This window comes from Anser cygnoides, chromosome 14, assembly GCF_040182565.1.
Source record: "Anser cygnoides isolate HZ-2024a breed goose chromosome 14, Taihu_goose_T2T_genome, whole genome shotgun sequence".
Taxonomy (NCBI): Eukaryota; Metazoa; Chordata; class Aves; order Anseriformes; family Anatidae; genus Anser; species Anser cygnoides.
The window spans coordinates 641,563-654,228 of NC_089886.1; the positions used below are offsets into that span (position 1 = coordinate 641,563).

At 45.4% G+C, this 12,666-nt stretch overlaps 2 protein-coding genes across 4 annotated transcripts in view; one reads left to right on the forward strand and one right to left on the reverse strand.

Annotated features, from left to right (window-relative positions):
- Window positions 1-3,106, forward strand: part of LARS1 (leucyl-tRNA synthetase 1) — a 30,129-nt gene extending 27,023 nt beyond the window's left edge. For both annotated transcript variants that reach the window (XM_066977137.1, XM_048057201.2), the window contains 2 exons: window positions 651-783; window positions 2,697-3,106. In XM_066977137.1, coding sequence (XP_066833238.1) covers window positions 651-783; window positions 2,697-2,902 — 339 coding nt within the window. In that variant the 3' untranslated portion in view covers window positions 2,903-3,106. The remainder of the gene's footprint in view (window positions 1-650; window positions 784-2,696) is intronic.
- A 5,263-nt stretch (window positions 3,107-8,369) lies between these two features.
- The window catches only part of SH3RF2 (SH3 domain containing ring finger 2), a 40,395-nt gene continuing 36,098 nt past the window's right edge, over window positions 8,370-12,666 (reverse strand). Inside the window, exon 11 of one of the 2 annotated variants that reach the window (XM_066977148.1) lies at window positions 8,370-9,522. The gene's annotated coding sequence lies outside the window, so the exon portion shown is untranslated. Of the gene's footprint in view, window positions 9,523-9,574; window positions 12,642-12,666 lie in introns of those variants that run through there. The other variant, XM_066977147.1, reaches the window with a different exon arrangement.

Below are 12,666 nucleotides of genomic sequence, written 5' to 3' on the forward strand. Positions count from 1 at the left end.
GAGACTTTTAAAAATGAGTGACTTGAGCATCAGCATACTCTTACATTTGTTTCTTTGAGCCAAGCGCCTCGATTACCACTCTCTAGATAACTAGATGAATCTCACTTTACTACTGTTATTTAGAAATTCTGGCAGTGTTATACTTTTTTTTTAAGGTGCTTTAAACTTCCATGTGAAACTTAGCTTGCTGAATCCTAAGGTGTTTTTTAATATTTTCAATGATTATCTGTTAGTTTATAATGGGCTAATAAACCGCATTCAGTTGCATAAAAATAAAGCCTTTTGAAATTATTCGTACAGCACAGTGTAATGGAGTCCTGAAAGAATTAGTGAGTAGTGTGTGATTAGCGAAACTCTATGGCAGTAGTATCATATATGAATATTTCTAGCTGTAATACTTTTCAACAGTAAAAATTTCATTGATTTCCCTAAATATGTCCTAAAAAATTATGCATACTGTGGCTTATATTTTAAAGATTCCTGTGAGTGCTTGCATTCTGCCAGTGGCAGTCAGTGTTTCTAAATGAAGGTTATCCATCCACAGTATTTGTTGATAGATTATGTTTATTTGTTTTATTTGCATGTTTCCTCTGAGGCTTTGATCACAAACACAGATTTTGCCTTTACTGTTATTACCAACTCTCTTATAGCCTGGTGTGTCTGTATTTTTGGTGAACCCTCAACCATCAAATGGCCACTTCTCTACAAAAATTGAAATCAGGCAAGGAGATAATAGAGAGACGGTGATCAGGCGCTTAATGAAGATGGACAGAGGAATCAAAGGTAAGATGTGTAGTAGTAAGAGTCAGTACTATGTAGTAGTAAGAGTCAGTAAGCATCAGAAGAATTTCTTTGAAAGCACTCAGTCCATGGGCAACAGTGAACTACATTGCGAGAGCATCAAGACATGCATTTTATCACCTGTGAAGCCCGACCTTAAGCAGCATTTAAGCTGTCGTAGCACTACGTAGTCCATTCCCTGATGTTAGCTGGTTTCCAGTAGTGGAGACCCAAGCAAGAGCAGCTGGGGAGACAATTTGCTATTGTGTCTGACAGCATCACCCCTGCTCGCTTACCTGAGGTAGTTGTCCTGGTAGAGGTGCAGCGATGGCTCAGATAAAGGTCTCCAGACAGAACCTGGGTGCGCTGCTTTTGCTGCTAGCGTTTCTGTTTAGTGCTTGTAGAGTTCTGTGGAGTGGCTGGTGTTCTGTGGTTTAGGGATCTGAATTCCACCACAATAACTTCCATAGGGATGGATTTTCTTCTTTTCTGATGAAAATCCTGTGATTGCCGTAAGTACTTTGTGTCCTCTTGCTTCTTTGCTTTCTAAATAGTTTTCTGTCCAACAACCTCACACGAGTCTTACACTGCCACGTAGGTTCTTCAGGCGATAGGCACTGACATGACAAGATGATGATGAAAACAGCATCTCATCACTGTCTCATTGTGTGGCACTGAGAAAATCTTAGCCTCCTTTCTTGTTTTTTGGATTGTTGCAGTTGGAATAAAAGCTGCCTCTTGAGAGTGCTGCTATGGTCAGTTTAAATGTTTGTGGTATCTTAACAGTCTAAAGGTCTTCTTTATGCGTAATAATATTTCAGGATGTTCCCCTCACCCGTTTTTGTTGCTTTTAGAAATAAACAGTTTGTTTTTCAGCCTGCTTGTTTACAATTTTAGTATTCCTTGCCTCTCCAACTCCTTGGAAAGATATTTTAGGAAAACACAGAATAACGTGGTAAAATTTCCCGTCAAACATCTTTGAAACAAACATGAAGTTTCTGGCCAGTGTAATGAAAGAAAATAGCTTTCTTAAAGGAACAGCAGCTGTGTTTGTGTTGAAGAATGCAGAAATTAAGATTCAAACAAATCTGAATCACTGTAGAGCTGGACATTAAAGGAAAGATGGACTTGATCCAAAAGCTTGTGACAGCAGAGACGTCTTTTCTTTCCTTATTTTTTAACAGCTTGTGTTTATATTAATGTTTAGCTGTCTAACAAAGACGGCTGCCCATTGATGGTGCGCACAGAGGGAGGAATATACGATGATGTGTAGCAATATGCACTTGGGGAAATGTGCTGTGTGCGTAGTAGAAGTGTATGCATGTCCACTACCCTACTGCTGAGTATTTTGAAAAGATGGAAAAAAAGTGACTCTTTATAGCTTTTCATCTTTTCCAGAAGGTGTCACTGTTCTGTTGGTGCACAAGGGATAGGAGGTTGTACTTGGAGGAAGGCTTGACTAAAAGATCTGAGGCTTCACAGTGATTTTTCTGGTCTGCTTAGCAATCTTTTATTGGTGTGAATTTTAAAATGGAATTGTATTTACAAAAATCCTCACCTTCCTCTTTCTCACAATCCCTGAATTCTTTCCTCAGAAAATGAAGACAGTAACTCTACAGTTACTTGTAGCTGTCACAGAAACAAATAAGGGAAATGCAATGCTCAGAATGTGGTGTTGGGACTTGGGGATAAAACAGACAAATACCGTTTCTGCTAGTAATGTGCTCTGTAGCCACTGAATGACATCTTTGTAGTGGATTTAAAACTTAATGTGAGTAGTATCCCTGAGAGAATATATTTCCTTGGGGAAGATATCTTAGGAGTACCAAGTATTCAGTGTTGTTTTGGTTAACTTATTTGATACTATAGCTTGTGCGTAGATCCTGTAACCTAATTAGCGAGTCTTTTCATTGCAGATCTCTCTAAAGTGAAACTGATGAGGTTTGATGATCCCGTACTTGGACCCCGCCGTGTCCCAGTCCTTGGCAAAGAAGAAGTGGAGAAAACGCCTATTCTAGAGCAAGCCATCTTCCATATTGACCTGGATGAGAAACGTGTTCACATTACTGAGAATGGCCTCACAAAGGACATCGGTGACACAATTGTTTATTTAGTTCATTAAACTGGCACATACACGGCTCGATTCCTGACAGTGAGAAAGTTCATAGAGTGACTTTGAAAGCATTTGTAACGAACGAAGATGCTTATTTGTTCTTAAAAAAAGAAAAAAAAACACACCCCAAACAACCTAATTAGGCATGCAAGTTTGTCCCTACTCTTTTAAATGTGGATATAATAAAATTTAATAAAATTATTTTCCTCTGGCCATTTGGCTTTGCTTCCTTTTAAAAAAAAAAAAAAAAAGTAGTTTTCCCAAATGTTAACGTCACAAATCCTCCTTTTCAGCTTTTCAACTGTGGCCTATTTTCAGAATCATTTTTGAGTACCATATGAAGAGAAGTTGGTTGTAAATATCCCATAATAGAGGGGAAAACATTGCTTGTACACTTACGTGTTTTACTTTTCAGTGACCCGAGTGACTGAATGCCGTTACGGTATTTTTACATGGACTTACCGGTTCAGAAGTAACTTGATACTGGGGAACCGTGGGTGCATTGCCCAGACCTGAATATCGTTGCTTATTTGGCTTCCTTGGAGCAAATTTGGCTCCAAGGCTGAGAACAGAAGTTTCTTACAGAAGATATGAACAAGGGGTTTCCAAATAACTTGAATTAGATACTAGATTTGCTCTCTGATCTCCAGGTGAGAAGGCTACTGTTTTGGATAACTGCTAGCAAAAGCAGTACGTGGTAAAACTAAACCCCTTGTACTGCCCTGGGTAGCAAGGTGGGACTTACAAGTGGACAATTCCCAAATACGTGTGTTTTGATCACCACAGCTCTACAAAAAGTTATCAGGTGAAGTGAACTGATCGTTTCCTTGTAGAAAAGCACCTTCATCAGTTCCAAGAAGCAGGGAATACAGCAAGAAAAAATTAATGTATCTGGCTGCTGATTTGTCAATAATCCGAGCAGAGAAAAGTTACTTCAGAGGTTTAGAGCAATAAGTTTTGCTTTGTTGCTCTTATGATACAGGCTTTCTTGTTTCAGCCACTGCCTAGAGAAGAGCCTCACACGCATGTTGCACAGAGCTGGTTGGGAAGCCTGGGGTGTGTGTGTGCAGGTTTTTTTTTTCTCCCATAACGGGGAAGTTAACCAATGGTGGTGTTCCTTACATTCTCAGTGTTTGAGTGAATCAGACAAACTGATTCTTAATGAGCCAGGTAGAGCTAATAAGCTGTGTTTGTTTTTTTTTTTTTTTTTCTGCAATTGTCTGTTGGCTTCCAGGAGATGTCACTGCTATGCTGGTTCGGGTGCTTTTTTTCTCTAGTAAAAGCTAGTAACAGGATAAAGAGTTTTTTTGTGCGTGGTGGATTTCCCACGTTATTAAGAAAATTCTGGCCTTTCCTAATATTCTCCCTGGTATGATTCTAGTTTAAAAGAAAAAAAAAATCTGGAGAGAACTTTTTTTTTTTTAACCTGAGTATGTTTTTTGAAGGATATAATTTCACAGTTACAAGAACAGGCCTCTTTCTTTTATTTCCCAACTTCCAATTTTCTGCTGTCATGCTGTGGGATATTTCCTTTACTTTCATTGTCCTTCAATTTTCCTCTATTCAGATGAAAGTACAGATACTTTTCTCAGAAACACTACGAGCCATAAATAACATTACGGAAGGAAGTTAACATTCTGGAAAAAGTTCAGTGGGACAACGAGGGACCTTGGCTACGTCCCTTGACGCCAAGACAAACTGGATGAAATCGGAAACTGCGCAGCAATTTCAGAAATGTGAAACTAAGCTCAAAACAGAACGTAGATGTTTTGATGTCTGGATTTTTCCAAAGCAGAGTGAGTACGTGTCTGTGGTAGTGCCCTGCTGCCCGTCTCACGATGTGCAAGAGATGGCAGTTTTGATTCAGGTTGTCTCCTGTGTCCATCCTGCCTGGGGTGAGCTCATAGCGAGACGAATGTGGGCAACCAGGGCAGTGGGGAACTTTTTTCCCACCCATGTGCCTGTTATGCAGGCACTTGATGAATTTGCCTCATTTAAAAAAAATAAATAAATAAAAAAAAATTACTGTGTTAAATTTCCCCCGATATTAGTGAAGTGTTTTGCTGACTGACAGGATTCAGATTCGGTATGTGTTAGCAAGGAACGTTTGAAGGAGGAATATATTTTGGCTGCCCCACGGAAGCGCTAAAGCTGCACCTAACTTGTTCGAGGGATTTACCTCTGTCCTCCTGGGCCCGTTCAGCTGAGTGCCGTACCTGAGGACCTTCTGCCGTCCCAGCACCGGAGCGGGCTGCTGCTCGCCCGTGGTCTCGCGTTCCTCTTGCTGAATTGCTGCCGGCCTGTGTGGAACAGTGCAGAACAATCAGCTTCTAATTCTGCCTGGTAATTGCCATGAGTTTAAGGGCTGAAAGATGTGCTAATACTCATGTGGTTGTGGAGCAGCACCAGAAGTAACGAAGCGTTTGTGGTACCAACATCTCAGCGGGGGCCCCGGCCAGGCAGTGGGGTGTCCGTGGGGCACGGGGAGGGGACGGCACGGCGCTCCCGCGGCGGGGTGGCAGCGGGGCGGCAGCGGGCCCGGTGCCTGGAAGCACTGCTGCTGCCTGCAGCGCTGCGGTGCCGTCACCGCTCGGTTTGCTCAGGTTCCTCCAGCAAGCAGATGCGTCTGCTTCCACCCCTGGTGAGGTGGTTGCTCCGTGGTGAACGCTGCTGAGATCCTGTTGCTATTTATTCCTTCCTGTTTGACCCCTGGGGATGGGACTTCTTTTTCCTTCTGGCCTCAAAAGAGGAGTAAGGTTAGGAGGCTGATCCTTGGCTAATGTTATAAATAATCTGGTACAGTATAAAAATCTATATAGAAACCATATAGGTGATGAGAAATGAAAGCTCCCTGTTGCATATTTCACTAAAATATCTTGTAGGGCTGCCTCTGACTCAGGAATTCAGTTCAGAGAAGTTTATTAATCCCTGTGGGTTTTGCTGGCAGAAGAGAGAATTATTGACTCTGTGGCACCAGCAAAGTATCCAGGATCTATATTTTGTTTAAAGCAGCACCAGTTATTCTTCAGTGCTGTCTCGCTGTGTTAGAAGGATTGCTTGACCTTTGGTGAATTATTTTCCACTGAAGTGGGGAGCAGCTGAAGCCACCGTGTGAGTTCGAGGTGCACACCAGCTGCTGAGCAGCAGGGCGGCTGCCAGGGAACGGCTACAAGTGAGGTTATTTGAGAATGGTCTTTTTAATAGTTGTGCAGTGCTTCCAAGGGGTCACCGTTAATATTGACTGGTTCTTGAGCTACCCGTGTATAGAGAGGAGCCCGGCGCAGGACAGGCCACAGCGCTCCCTCGGCACGCACCCCTCTGGGCAGTGGTTTCTCTCTTGCTCCTTTGCCAGCTTTGAGGTCCTCCAGCAGGCAAGGCAAACACAGGTTTTTGGTTGCTTTTTTTGGTTGATGGGCCTTTTTGTTCCTGTTTTAGGCTGCGTCAGTTTGATCATGCAATTGTGTTGCAAGGTCTGGTTGCTTAAACTTGAAAGCCCCTCCCTGATCTCCAGGTCCCTGCTCTGCGTGACTTCCAGCAGCTACCTTCAGAGCGTTTTAGCTGGTGCTGGACACAGCTGATGTCCAGGTACAACTCCAGCTGCTACCCAAACCACAGATTAGGCAGAAAGGTTGAGGCTGTATTGTTTCCCCGCTTCTGGTATTTTTAAAGAAATCACTTAAACCCTGCAGGGATTTCATAAAAAGGGACTTACAGGTGAGTTTAACAGAACGGGAAACGTTATATTTCTGTAACAGCGTGTTGTTTAAAGTACTGTCATTATTATGCTAAACCAGATTTAAACAATGTGATTCTATACCAAAGGTCCTAGAGCATCAGTTCTGCTGAAGATGTTGTGTTTTGCTAGATGTATTTACTTCTGAATTGCAAACAAAAGGCAATTTAAATGAATTGCGAGACTGTGATAGCAAAACATTATTGAATTTACTTCGGGCAATAACAGTGAGAGAAAACCAACACATCCAAATGGGAGTCAGCACTGTCTGAGCAGGTGCTCTGAGGCTGATGCAGTTTATGCTCGATTCTTTTGTTCCTCCTGGAACAATGTTTCACAGATTTTGAAGTCTCTTCACTACTGTTGGGGCCACAGCTAGAAAAGGGTTTTCTTTCATCCAGCTAGCAGCACCATGTCAGCGGGCAGAGGAGATGACACCTGAAACCCAAAATGTGTCGGGGCTAAATTCAGTGTGGGGTGTAGCATCTGCCATAAATATAGGAAATTTGTTGGAATTCAAGCAAGGTTTTGAAATGCACACGCACATTAGGAAAGAACCCCTTCTCCTGTGGCATAAATCTGTTCCTATGGTATAAAGCTGTTGGGGATCTGGGACCTTCAGCTGAGATTTTTCTTGTCTAGCAGCCTTGAAAATTTTTGGCCATACAGCTGTGCAGGTTTATTTCCCAGTGCATTTGGGAAAGACAAAGACATGCTGAGGGAGTTGGGGTTGTTCAGCCTGGAGGAGAGAAGGCTCCAGGGAGACCTTACAGCGGCCTGCCAGTACCTAAAGGGGGCTGCAGGAAAGCTGGGGAGACAGACTGTTCATCAGGGATTGTAGTGATAGGACAAGGGTAACAGCTTTAAACTAAGAGAGGGGAGATTTAGATGAGATATACGGGGGAAATTCTTCGCTCAGAGGGTGGTGAGGCACTGAGCAGGCTGCCCAGAGAAGCTGTGGATGCCCCATCCCTGGAGGTGCTCAAGGCCTGGCTGCACGGGGCCCTGGGCAGCCTGGTCCGGTGGGAGGTGTCCCTGCCCGTGTCAGGGGGCTGGAATTAGATGACCTTTAAGGCCCCGTCCAACCCAAACCCTTCTGTGACTCTGTGAGCCCCACTGCTACGGCTGGGACCGCGGTGTTCGGTCGCTCCTTCAGCCTGCGCGGCCGGGCGCCGCTGGGGCAGGGAGCCCAGAGCCTGCCCCTGGGGGCCGGATCCATGCAGCAAGCGGGGGGGCGAGAGGAGCCCCGTCCTGGGGGCGCGCTGCTGCGGCCCTGCATCTGCAGGCGGGATCCGCGTCCTGCAGCGTGGCGCTGAAAGCGGTGACGTTGAAGTGACGCAAATGTGAAAAGTTCATTTGGGACTCAGTCCCGGAGAAGATGGATTCCACCCACCAGCCCCCACGCTGTTCACGCCGGCTTTTGCAGGATCCTACAGCCAAATTCCTTTTTGATCTGAAAATCTGTTCTGTTACCTTGATGCATTTTTAAAGCTGAACTAATGCATTAAATCTCAAGAATTGCCCTGTCTCCTGCACTGAGGCAAAAGCGGTATTTGTTTCATAATAGAACGGCAACTCCAAGCAACTACTCATGTTTTTAAAGTACTTTGTTAGAGCGTGGCTGTATGTGGCTGTGTAGCTGCTGTAGAATTACATAGCCCAGAGCTGATGCCGTAAAATATACATTACTGCGTAATCAGGGTGGCAGGGAGCAAAGAGCCCTTTGAAGCTGTGCTGGAGCCTCCATTCAGGCTGAGGCAGTAGAGCGTCCTCAGAGCTCGCTTTCCGCAGTGAAATCTGCGGCTGGCCAGCACCCTCCGGATCTGTGCTCCCCGCCGTGAGTGCAGGCGGCAGGTGAGAGCAGGGCCTGGCCTGAGACGGGCACCGCGCGCGTCAGGGCAGTGCTTGGGCTGGGCCCGGACCTGGCCTGTGAATTCATTCTGCTTGGTCTTGATGTGCAGGGTGAGGTGGGAAGCTGGCTCCTGCTCATGGCACTCACACAGAGCCACCTTCCTTCTCTCCTAGGGGCTCCTCTCCGAAGCCCAGCCCTCTTGCTGCTTGCTGCTGAGCTGCTGCCGCCCGGGGGGCCCAGCGCAGGAGAGGAGCGCTGCGACCCTGCGCTGTCACTGCTGCTGCTTCAGCTGGGGGCGGCCTGCTGAAAAAACTCCCCAGCAAGGGAGCCTGAGTCATGATCCTCTCTATCCATCCACTTCTTCTCCCTCACCACCCACTGTGCAAAATGCCTTGCTTTTAAAAATAAAATGTATGAGTATTTTATAGCCGTCTCTCTCAGCTGCTTCTTATCGCATGATGTTAAGAGTGGATATAATGCCCAATAACCCGCTCTTCATGCTAGACAGTCATATTGAAGCAGTTTACTGATCCAGCAGTGGCTTGAAAGTATGAACCTAATTTGTCATCTTGGGCTTGGACAAGTGAGCTGAAAACCACGCAGATTTACTTGCTTTTCCTGGAGAGAACAGCAGTGACCCCGTTCTGCAGCAAAGGGGGCAGTAGCACGGTGCAACAGCAAGAGACGAGACAAAGCAGGGCAGGAGTTCCCCTCCCCTCCCCTCCCTGCACTGTGAGTGCCAGTGCCTCCTGCCACTTGACTTTAACCAAGTACGAGTGGAATAAGGTGACTTGCTTCTCTCTTATCCAGAGGTTTCAAAGCAGTCAAAATTTAAAAAAAAAAAAAAAAAAAAAAAAAAAAAAAGTCAAGCATTGCTTAGAGCTTAATGGGATTGTTGTATTTGCTTGTAGGGAGGCAAAGAAGAACATCGCCAGTGGAGACCGGTGGCTCCCGCTCGGCCTGGCCGTGGTGCCCAGCTGCAGCCGCCGCCACAGGGCACCCGGAGCCCCGCGGGCGAGGTGGCGGCGAGCAAAGCTCCGGCTCCTGCAACAGCGAAACGTGAGATGAGAGCGGAAATAACCATTCCTGCTTTTCATGCAAAAAGTTTTAATGGTAGCACAACAGCTTCTACAGGATGGAATAATGCACATGTCTGGCTCTGAAAATGTTATCAAGACCCGTATTTTCCACCTGTTGACCTCCACCAGGCTAGCGAGCTAATTTTATAGTGCACGCATGCTGCAACTCGGTTCTGCCGCTTACGCTTCCAGGTACAAGGTGCAGTAATCCACTCGTCTTCAGTTAACTTCTTAATTAATCTACAGGTTACAGACCTACACTGCGGTATTATAAACTTAGATAAGTAAACTTTTGAGAACTTAAAATATTTTTAAACCATTGTTTTTTAGTTACAGAAATACAAAATAAATATTTTGAAGATTAATACAAACCAGAAAATTAATATCTTTGTTTATTGACTTTTTTCTTCTCCTTAATAGTACGATAAATTGAAAAAGCCTTTTTAAAAAATGAACTTCACGTCATGGAAAAAATATTAAGCATCACTGAATTTGTACAAGTATCTCCAAACAATAAAGTAAATATACGTATTCTATTTTTTTTTCCTACCCATCACCAAATAAGAAATGATTATATAGCTTACTGTTTCTAAACATATGCATGTAAAAATAGTCATTTCTGTTTTCTTATTTATAGTAACATGGCAGTAACATTTCACTGTAATGTTTCCTGGGCTCAATGCAGAAAGTAGGCAACAAAATTCACTGATCTGTTATGCAGGTGACCAAGGTAAATCGCTAAGGATCCATTGATCCTTACTGTCTCTAAAATGTATTTAGCTTGGAAGTTTGGTATTAATAGATCTTTTATCTGCTTTTATTATGTGTATAGTCTTCATCAGTGCAACCGCTGTTAGGTGTCCTGTGTGCCAGACCAAATGGTGGCTGCTGGTTTCTCCACAACTTTCTGTTTGAAGCAGGTACAGGCGGAGCACTCGGCCTGTGCGAGCTTCTGCCGACGCGTCCTGTAAGTCCTGATCGCTTCACCCGGGGAGTGCTGGGTTCTGGGCGCTGGTTTGCCGAGCGTTTGGAAATGTTACCTTTTAAACGGGGGAAATACTGAGACTTGGGGGGTGGGGGGGAACGGGGACGGGACACATGAGTTAAAGTCTATATAGCTATTATTACATTTAATATATGTAGTGGCACAAATGAACCTCAACTATATGGCAATGAATAAACCTTCTAAAATACTGATAAATGTACATAGGAACTTGCTAATTCCTGGGCTGCTCTGGTGTTTCCAACCTAAATGTTTTGAGGCCAGATTTGTCCCTTTCATTTTCCTGGACCTAGGTACAGAAAAGGGCTGGGGCGAGGGGGCTCTGCCCCGGGCTGTTTGGAGGAAGGAGAGGAAGGAGTCCTGCGGCCCCTCCGTGCCGTGGGGCTGAGAGGGGGCTCGTTGGGGCGGGCTGCTTGTGCTCCTGGGCTTTTCTCTCCAGCTAATTTCTTGGATTTTTCTGAATGTAGATGAGGTGCTTGGTGCTTTAACTGTTTTGGTTTTAGGTTGGTGGCTTATGAAAACCTGAACAAGATCAAGTCAGGAAATGAAACACGTGGAAATAAGTGTTCATTAGAGCACCTGGTGACTGAGAATATATCATGGATTGGATGTCTCAATGAGCTACAGCCTCATAGTTTGCTTGTTTGATGGTTTTCTAATATTTTAGAAAATGGCCCATTACTAAAGGGAGAGCAGGGCGGTTGGGAGAGTGAAAGAAGTAAATACCTGGTGTTGCACTACGTGGTCTTTTACTAACTTATCGGTATTGCGATACCTTTTTTAAAGTCCCATGTTCTTGGAATCATGTGATCATCTACGAAAGAAAAAAACCCCTTGACTTCCATTTATAAAAGAGGAAGAAACTCTTGAGAATGACTGTCAAAGGCTCAGCAACTGGAAGACATAGAAATCACAGCAGGGTTTCATAAGTATTGAGCTACCAGTGGCACTTGTGTTTGTCAGACCAACGTGATCCCAGCTAGCAAAGCCTTGAGCCTGCCCTTGCCCTCTTGAAGTCAGTGCTGTTTCCAGTAGCACCTTTCTGGCATTTTTCAGCACGTGACAAGATGTGGTCATAAATGCATTGTGTTGCTTTGGACGCAGCATCCTCTTACGTGACTTCTGTCCTCTGACCAAGGAATAACGAGATCCTCTTCATCACAGAGCAGGCGCTGGTCCCCAGGGACATTTTATAGACCCCAGTCTGGCTACAGTTCTCAAGCTCCTAGGAGAGCAGCCTGCTGGTTTCCCTCTGAGATGGCCGTGCAGAATTCCCTCCTGACATTATCGCTTTTATTTTCCCCAGGGCAGCCGTGGGAGGGAGCACTGTGGGTGCAGCTCCAGGAGGCCGGGGGGCTCCCCTCACCCCCGTGCCTGAGACGAGTTGTCCACTGCATGAAGTGTGGGGAGGGAATTAGTTAACGCTATGTTTTGTTACCTCTGCTGCCTTTGTTCGTAATTCATCAGGAAACATGACTGCAGTTCAAGCTCAGGGGGGTAGGTTACTTATTGAAGTGCTCCTAGGTTTCTGCCAGGCTAGGCAGGCAATTAAAGCAGAGCTGATGAATGGTCTGATTCAGCTCCAATTCATTAACTAATCATAAGAAATGAGCAGATAGAAAATAAGCCCAACTCAGGAACTTGAGAGAGGTTCATTAAGGGTCCCTCTGTCCCCGTGTGCTACCCTGTGTGCTTTTCCAGAGCTCTTTCCCTGCGCTCCCTGACAAACGCGATGCTGCAGATGGCCGGAGCCCCCAGCAACCGAGTGCCTTCGCATTGAGCCGGGGAGGCAGAGAACAATGTATTTTCATTACGGAAATACATTATGCTGCAGTGCGGTTGCAATTGTATTTTGCCTTTCCTAACGTTGTTTCCTTTGCGCTCTGGACTTCATAAGCTGGGTCACGGTGAGGCAGGGCTGAGCCTGGGCAGTTCAGTGAGCGGGGCCGGGGCTGCACCGCTGCAGGGAGCAGCCCGGGGGGGGGCCCGGTCCTTCCCGGCCTGCTGGAGGAGATGCAGCAGCAGGGTCACGGTGCTGGTGTCTAACCTCTCTTCACTGGGGAAATTGGGCTGAAGAGAGTCTGGAAGAGGGGAAGAGAGGAGGGA